The sequence below is a fragment of the Panicum virgatum genome, chromosome 7N (genome assembly GCF_016808335.1).
Source record: "Panicum virgatum strain AP13 chromosome 7N, P.virgatum_v5, whole genome shotgun sequence".
Taxonomy (NCBI): domain Eukaryota; kingdom Viridiplantae; phylum Streptophyta; class Magnoliopsida; order Poales; family Poaceae; genus Panicum; species Panicum virgatum.
Window position 1 is genome coordinate 2,927,242 of NC_053151.1, and position 9,211 is coordinate 2,936,452.

At 40.6% G+C, this 9,211-nt stretch overlaps 1 protein-coding gene across 5 annotated transcripts; it reads right to left on the bottom strand.

The window, feature by feature from the left end:
• Positions 1 to 204: 204 nt before the first annotated feature.
• On the bottom strand, positions 205 to 8,101 carry LOC120681979 (DNA polymerase epsilon catalytic subunit A-like). Of its 5 annotated transcripts, XM_039963679.1 has the most exons (9): positions 6,426 to 6,518; positions 6,205 to 6,346; positions 6,037 to 6,131; positions 3,176 to 3,281; positions 3,011 to 3,090; positions 2,746 to 2,922; positions 2,165 to 2,249; positions 1,990 to 2,070; positions 205 to 1,043 (listed from the first exon to the last, which is right to left on the bottom strand). In XM_039963679.1, exons 1-9 carry the CDS (start codon positions 6,437 to 6,439, stop codon positions 1,020 to 1,022), a joined length of 804 nt encoding a protein of 267 aa, XP_039819613.1. In that variant the 5' UTR covers positions 6,440 to 6,518; the 3' UTR covers positions 205 to 1,019. The 5 variants fall into 5 exon arrangements, with proteins under 5 accessions (XP_039819613.1, XP_039819612.1, XP_039819614.1 ...); XM_039963678.1 differs by lacking the exon at positions 205 to 1,043 and having other exon boundaries at positions 1,582 to 2,070; XM_039963682.1 differs by lacking the exon at positions 205 to 1,043 and having other exon boundaries at positions 1,977 to 2,091.
• Positions 8,102 to 9,211: the final 1,110 nt, after the last annotated feature.

Here is a 9,211-nt window from a genome sequence, read left to right on the forward strand (position 1 = left end):
AATGCTACTGTGTAATTACTACTGCTACTAGTTTGCAGTTCTTATAAAAGTTATCTTCATGGATTGCTAGTGCTCGGGCATCCAATTTAAGTTTTAAGTTAACAGTTACTCCACCACCACCAATTTAAGTTCATCCGACAGATAAACAAACCACCAATTTAAATTTATCCGATAGATAAATAAAGACATACACATAAATAACTAATCTATCAATACATAAATCTTAAAATTATTTTCTGCGGTGATATGTCTGAAGCAAATGAGACGAACAACATCAGTACACCTCGGTAGCGGTGGATCTGTGTACAACCCACAATCCTACAAAGTCTGAGCTGCGACCAGAGACGCCATCAGTCGGATATTTGCAGGCGCTGATGAAGAAGCAGACGCTTGAGACGAAGCAGAAGATGATGCGCCAAGCTAGACAAAATAAAGGGTTGCGCCTGCAATGAAGAACACAAAGTCTTCATCTCTACTGCTAAAAACACACCCTCTATCATTGGAGATGGTAAGACCAGTGTTGAGACAACCATAATTAAGCTGGTAATGGTTGAACTGATGTTGTCTCAGAAGATGTGACCTCAGTAATATCGAGGCGAATCCTTGATTACATATAGGTCACGCAAGTCTTTTGTACGGGCACGTCCTCTGATGATCACTATACTGTGGTGCAGGTATATCTTGAGCACATCCCTCAAAAGTGCAAACAAACATACCAGTTGAAATGATATTATCGAGATTACATGCTCAATAAACATCATGTTTGAAGTGATTCTCGTGATATTTTGTGCATGTACAACAAAGTAGACATCGACAGCTTTCTTCCATAGAAAATGTTTTGTCGCACTGATAAAAAATAAAAATGAAAAAGAAAACAATGTCAATAAAAAGACAAAACTAGAATGCTAAGAGAAAAATGATTGGCGAAGTAAAAAGAAATTATAACTGAAAAAGCCCCATCAGATAGGGCTGCTCCACATTGACCGCAGTTGAAATAAAGCTTCGCTACACCGTGACCTCTAGACATGACTGCGTGGTGTGGCCTGCAAAACGTGATCTGACCCAATTCATTATATACAAATTATAGATGTACATAAAGAAAGACGCTAACACCATTAAAAATTTAGATTTTGCCTAAGAAAAATAAGATTGAAAGGTAAGAAGAATATTTAACTGAACTCACCTGCGCTTTCCTAGTTTGGTGTTCTATAACTAGAGAAATGGGAGCGGGGGCGAGAGCGAGGGGAGTGGGAGTGAGAGCGAGAGCGAGAGGAGCGGGTGAGTTATAATGCAACATCTGGTTCAGACCGCGCAAAAGAAAAGGAGAAGAGACGGGGATACGAACAAAAATTCTGGCCCTGACCGGAGCACATCTGGTTCAGCTAGTACCAACAGTGGCGTACTTTACCCTACCACGTGGGAGCAGGAACATGCATGCACCATTGAGCCGCATGCCATCCGCCTGCCAGAATCAGAGAGGAGGCGGGGAATCCATCTGCAACGTCACATCCGGTCTGGTGCTGGCCATCAGACCATTGGCTCATTTAACGTGTCCGAAAGTCTAATGTGGTCTGGTATTTTTTTTAAATCAAATTCAACTATGCGACAGAAATTATACCGCCATGTGTAATTAGGAGTTTGTTGAATTAATCATGTTACTTGTAGTTTGTTCAATTAACTCTGTTACTTGTTGATAAATATTTTATAAGAAACAATAATGGTAATGCATGGTGAAGTTGATAGCGCCGTTAAATAAATGGTGATTTTCTTACCTCTAAAGACCACAAAATTCCTGATTTTCTATACTTCTTTTGGAATTAAATATAACTAAAGGAAAAAACTTATTTTCCTCATCTTTATATGTAAATATCATTAACTCTTCAGCCATTAATATTTTTTTAAACTGTAGCAAACTTAACATTTATGTAAAAGAGAATGTGAAACTTCATGAAGGAAGAAGGGAAACAGTAATAACATCAAAATACTCACCTTGTAAGGTCCATCGACCTCAAATTCAATGGAACACTCACTGTGTGTTGTATATAGCTTATTTACTGGGTCTTTCAGCGTCTAGTAGAACAAAGAAACCAACTAATTAATGACATTATGATAGTTGATGAGAAGAATACAGAACTTGCAGAAGAACAAGACATGTATTTCTTACTTGATATTGATCATTAGTGTTATTTCTCGCAACATCAACATTAAGCATGACACAGGGATAAGATACTGTTAGCTTCTTCGCAGCTCTGAAATATCACCAATAAGTGTTAAATTGATAACGAGTAGTCAAAGTTGTGCCTTGGAGAAAATCTGCACAGTAAACAAAGGCAACTACTTTGGGAAAGAGGTCATAATAATTGTTCAGTTCTAAGATGCAACAAATTCTTCTTCTGGAATTATGCTGAGGAAAGAGGTCATAACAATTGTTCAGTTCTAAGATGCAACAAATTCTTCTTCTGGAATTATGCTGATGTTATGCTTAAATCGCTTCCTGATAACCTAATGCCTCAACTCACTGATCAATTTACAAAAGAAGCAGCGCATGGTCAAAGGTTAGAAACCACAAGGATGAAAAGGCAATCAAGAAAGCACTACACTCAACTTAGGCAATCCGCAATCATAGAAATATCTGGGACATACTATACAGTCTTGAATTAGCTACAGAAGCCATATAAAAGTTTCATAATATTATGATAAAACAGCTTGATTTAAAATTAATTTTGATTGCTCTACTTTACTCACTCTGTCTTAAAAGTAAAGTTCTCTGGAAAAGAACCAGGCAAAACACACCAAATGCCATCTGTATCCAGTTCCAGTGGCCTTCCAATTTTTTCTACAAGTAACCGAGCATTTTGGATAATCTTTGCACCAGTATATGTAACTACCCCAGCCATTTCCATAGAGTACCATCTTGCTCCCCTAAATCACAACTGATACGTCATTATTACATAGCTAATATTCTACAAGAAGACAAATGAAAACCATGTTGTAATTAAATTTTACGTACTTGCGCATGACATATCCATAAAAAGAATTCAATATGCACTTGTGAGCAAGTTGCAAAGAATCATATAGAACAACCATGTCCTGCAAAAGACAAGTGGGAGAAGGAAAACAGATAAGATGCCTGAAACATAAACAAGGTCTTATGATGTATTGTGCATAATTGAACCTGCGCTTCCTGAATTTTCATAGAATTTCCACTGGATTTAGCTTCTGCCAATTTTCCTTTCCATGTTTTGTTAAGACCTTTGTATTCATATCTTCTATCACGAAAGCTGGAATTATCAAATTAACACTACTCCAGCGCCCCCCATCACCGCCGGTTCGAAATGAGCATCACCGCCGGTTTGGGGGGCGTTGGATTTAAGTCGTTGGTGATAGGAGGGGTCATCACCGCCGGTTCATAAACCGTTGGTGATGAGTGCTCATCACCGCCGGTTTGTGGATGGAACCGGCGGTGAAGGCCATTTTCCCATCAAAAAAAAATATATTCATATAATAATATTGCACCATTTGTACATCATATATAATATATGATTATAGCAGCAAAATTCAATCACATGAGCTCATACATCGAGATTAAATGAAAGAGTTCATACATTAAAATTAAAACAAAGAGTTCATACATTAAGCCTAGTTTTGAGCCTCTCTCTGTAGCAAACTTAATAACAAGCTGCCCATTACGGGCACTTGATATGATTGTAGAAATTAACAATGTGACTTATTACATGGAAATTGGACAGAACATACAAGACTTCAAATTTCAGAATACAAGTAAGATACCTAGGTTTTGATCGAGCATCTATAAGTTGATGTGTCTGGGTCTTGATGTATTAGTTGCAATGGAATGTGCAGAAAGAGTTTAGGGAGTCGCAAAGAAAAACAATAAGCAGGTTTGGGACCCTTTCAACACTGACCTGATCATGGCTTCAAATAAGATGGGTCTGCAACTTTGCTTCAAATGTGAATGGACCAACCTGGAGAAATATATGGAGGTTATGTATACTGAAAATTGGGATTAAATGGCCATATGGGAAGAGCTGCTAATCATATCTGTATTGAATTAAGACTCCATAGCTCAAGAGAAGTATCAAAGACTCTTGCTGTGTGGTTGCAACTTACAATTGAATTACTGCCAAAAGAAATAGGAGAAAAATAAAATAAATTACCGATTGACCCTGGTAAACTTTCTCAATTGCTTCACCAGCAGCACTGGCCTTTAAGATGGCATCACTGGAGGCGCTTGATTCAACATCATACACAGAAGCACGCCATTGAGGCAAACCTCCATCTAGCACCCAAACTTTATCATGGCAAGAACTTTGTAATCATGAATGAACAAAATAAGATCCGCATCTCGTTTCGACCACTGCTCATTTGGTCTACAACTATCGCATGAGAATATATGAATAATGCTTTCAAAATCAGATAGTGAACCATTGGAAGAGAGACAAATTTATAGAACAAAGTGTATCTTGTAAATAAACCCCATTGTTATAGCTAAATCTCTTCAAATAACCAATAACCCTGCTGGGTTTATCCCATAATGTCAACCATGCCTGGTAATTTTCCCTTAGAAGCAACTTTCAATTATATTTTGAGCACCACCTGTATACACATGAGGTCAGCATCAAAACTCTTGAGTTCTGTTAGAATAGCTTTGGATCGAGATTTCCACCTATTTTGCAAACATGAAAGAGAAACATAAGTCAGGGGCAGGAAAAAGAACCCCAACCTAAGCCCACACCCACCAAGATAGGCAGAATATTTACAAAAGTTTGATCAAGTTTGCTGGGGCATCATCCATGGCACCAAATTCATGTATATTTCAGTATCATTTTGTTCCACTTATGAAGCATAGTTCAAGCATATTTTCATTCCTTCCTTTGTCAGACACCATGATTATGCAGCATTTTATTGGAATCATATGTACCATGATTGTATGGAAAAATCCAACACAACAGTACAAACAGCTAGTCACTCAAGAGCTTACTTGAGGCACGCAGATGAAGAATGCGGGAAAAATAAATTATTAACATAAACCTGCAAAGCAGAGCAAATTATTAGGCGCGAATGGCAACGCACCAGCATCAATCTAAGCCCAAAAGCTAAGCAACATCAGCAAATTATAAATGTGGTTTGTTGGCAAATGGAACCATCAGCTCAGGCACAGCAGAGTGTGAGGGGAGCGAGCTTCTCTCCAGGAGCTGCTGGCGGCGGTGCGGCGCAAGGCGTCGGGCGACGGCCGCGCGGCGTAGGACGACCGGCAGCGCGCGCGGCCCAGCGAGGCGCAGGACGGCGGGCGGCGCCTGGACGGCGGGCGGCGGCGTGTGGCCGGGCGTGGCCAGACACATCAACTTATAGATGCTCCCCGCCGCCGCCACGCTGCGCAGCACCGCGCGCCGTCGTGTCCGCATCCTGCGCAGCACGGGAGGAGAGGCAGGGACGGGATCCATGCGCCGCGCGGGACAGGAGGAGAGGAGGGGGCCCGTGGAGGAAGAAGGAAGAGATGGGGAGGGGATGGCCGGAGGGGAGGGGAGGAGGAGACGGGAAAGGGGTTGGGGGTAATTTTGTACTGTATTGGCTCATCACCGTCCGTAACACGAACCATTGGTGATGCTTAATATCACCGCCGGTTTGTGTTACAAACCGGCGGTGATGCACTCGCAGGCTATCACCAACGGTTCGTACCACGAACCGGCGGTGATAGGCAACATCACTACCGGTTCCAACAGCCACTACGGCCACCTGCTCTGGACCCGGCGGTGATACCTTATCACCGCCGGTTCGTGTTGAACCGGCAGTGATAGCCCGTTTGCGATGACCAATTCTCTAGTAGTGTAAGGAATATTTTAGAGCATGCCATCTAAATCATCCGTAGCAAAATAGAAAATGCTATGCATAGTCAGGGAGAGAGAGAACTGCAGTTTGATACATGAAAACCTAGAATGTAGACAGACTGAAAACCAATGTTATCTCTATGCTATCAAAATTAAAAAGGAATGTGAATATAGTAAGCATTGGACTGACCTTCGTACTGTGTCTACATAGAATGAATTTTCACGCATGCATATTCCAGCTTCTCTAACTTCTGTAATTGGTTTATCAACTACTCTTTTGTGTGCCTGCATTATGACATAAGGAAATTCACCTAAGGCTCGCCAAAAGAGAATTTATCCATGAGTTTAAAAACAGTACCTTTTGGCAATATTTCTTTAAACAATCCTTTAGTTTAAGTAAATGTTCAGGTTTTGAGAGGTCAATAAAAGGCTTTGAAGATGCGATACCACCAGATTGAATCAGCTCTGACTCAATTTGCCTCTTTATGTGATAATAGTCACTACAAAACATAATAGACATAATAGCATTAGATCAGAAAATTCATCAAATTTCAGATTACATAAATTTGTAGAACGTACTTCTTTTTTGCCATGTAGGTCTCTCCTCGCTAGACCCATTCAAGCTTTCTGAGGCAATTTTTGCCAGGACGATTGAAATCTAATGCTGTGCAGTACACATCTGTAACTATAGATGGTGGCTGCAATCAAGAAGCAGAAAAAAGTTCATTTGATTGACATAAGCATGTCAACGCATAATATGATGGTACAACTTAGAAGATAGAAGAAATTAAATCGCCTCATGGAATAGATTAATTGATTCAAAGAGGCCTTAGTTGTCCCTATAGCAGTTATCAACTTCCATCAATACTTGCACTGTTACACATGCAATCTACTGAGTTGCCTGTTGAAATATGACCACATGCCCAGCATTTCCTGACAGCTTAAGCTTTGGGCAAATTGGTTTGTGTGCAAAACTCAGTATAATTATTGGAGATGAAGGTATTGAGTAAAATGCGCACAGATGTTTGTTTTATCCAATATTAAAAAAAATTGGCACAAGGTTAACTAGGCAAGGCATGCACTTGTGGCCCTGGCACCCCTTGCGCTGAAGCAACCTTGTCAACTTGTCGTTGACAGCAGTGTGTAATATCTAGATTAGATTAGATTAGATTAGATTAGATGCTAAGAGTCCTGAAATGAGTGCTTTGCCTACATTCACCTAACAACTAAAGTTAGTGCGTGATTTTTTTTACAGAAGTTAGTGCATGAAAATTAATAGTGCTTGATGAATTTTTGGCAATGCAGCAGTTTAAACACTCCCTCACTTCTTTGTATTGTCTATATAACCCAGAATGACGCCTCAGTAAAACAACACTCAATGGACCATGGACATGAAGCATACAATCCTTTCAAACAGCTAAATAGCCAGAAACTACGGCGAGGAAAGCTAGGCCATGTATCTCACCAGATCACGCTCCTTTTAACTTCTTATATGACCACATCTGATATAAATCACTCAGAGGATACCAGGAAACTCACCACAACAGGAATGAATGTGTTTAGATTAATGTCTGGTGGAACTTTAAATGTTCAGTAGCTATTTTGATAATAATGTCACTTTATGTTAGTTTATGCGTAGTAAATAGGAGCATCTTTGTAATCGTTCCTTTGTATATGCTCTCGGCAATCTCAAAAACAAAAATCTATTGACCTACTGGTTCTACAAACTAGGTTATACTTACACAGAATCAGAATGCATACAAATATAACATTAGACATATTATACTAAAGTACAAGGGAATACCTGGAGTCTATTTGTTAAAATGATATTTGGATACATTGCAGCAACATCAAGATGATAAATAAGAGGGCGCTCTTCACGTATTGGGTGATCTCGCAATGAAACAAGCTGTGAATTTGACAAAACAAAAAAGGTCACACAAGCTTCATTTAGGGACCTACTATGGTAGTGACGGGTGATGCAGAATTAGAGTTCGATTCCGAAGAGAGTGTGAAAAATGGCTATCATATCCAAGAAAGACAGCTGGCGTAGACCAAAATTTGATTTATTTCTCACATGTAGAAAGAATTAGGTGATCCAAAACGTAAAAAGAAAAGGAAAGAAAAGAACAGATGGAAGAAAGAAAAAAAATTGAAACGTCCAACAAGTACAGTCAGGCCACACGGAGAGAGACAATGCCACCAATGGGAGCTCAAAAGAAAGAAACGACGAAGCAAGCATAAAAAACGAGGAAAAGGAACGCGAGGCGTGGCGGGTGCAGGCCATGGTCGGCAACGTCCTCCGCTTTCGCGTGTCAAGGCGAGGTGACAAGGCGTGCAGAGATTGTCATGCGCGCGAGCAAGCGGGGCCGAGGGTGCTTGATGGCCTGGGGGTGCTACGAGACCGGACGTCGGTTTAATGCAACGGCGACGGTGAGCGAGCAGGTGGCGTGCGAGGAAGGTGTGGCGGGGGCAGGCCATGCCTGGTCGGCGACGTCCTCGGCTTTGGCGCATCAATGGAAATTTTCTTCATCACGTGAACACAGTTGCCCTTCAGCTTGATTCTGATTCTGTGAAGGGAGCAGGCTTCCTTGACCACGCCACCACGAGATGCAGCAGCTAGCTTGTCTGACGAGACAAGTCGCCCATCACTGTCAGTCCTGACAATTGCGAGCATAAGTCCATGTATCACTGTCTATATTAGGTGTCAAGACATACTAAAAGGGGCTCAAGAACGAAGGTTCTTGCCTGTAAAAAATGTAAGTGCTTTCTCTGATACATTTATTCTTAATGGTGGTTGTTAAAATCTAAAAACTGTTGTGCAATCTGCAGTGGCTAACAGGAAAGGATTCAAAAGAACTGTGTAGTCCACATAAGCTCATTGGATGTGACTAGTACCGTCCAGCAGATGCGAAGAAAGGAAGTGGTAGAGACAATGAAAGAATCTCCCTTAGAAGTAAGGATATACATCGTGGAGTGTTTCATTACATGGTTTCCAAGAGTGCTACATCATTTCCAGAGGTTGAGGTTTAGGTTGGTGAATAAAACAACCCTCTTGAGGCAGTTCCATCTCGTGGTCTAATATACAATTCATAGTTTTTTATTGTTGCATGTTGTTGTGAACTTGTGATGAAATATGCCATCTGAACTATGTAGCCACTTGCAATTGTATCAAAACTGAGTACTAGCCCTTGGTAACTGTGTACGCCAGGTTATATTAGGATGAAATTATGAAGCTGGACTCTTTACATCTCATCATAAATTTATTGCCATGTCATTGTTTTGGCCTATATGGAATGCCATTTAAGGAGAATGAAACTCATGAAACTTGCACTAAGCATGGTTTTAGTCCATCAGTCACATGC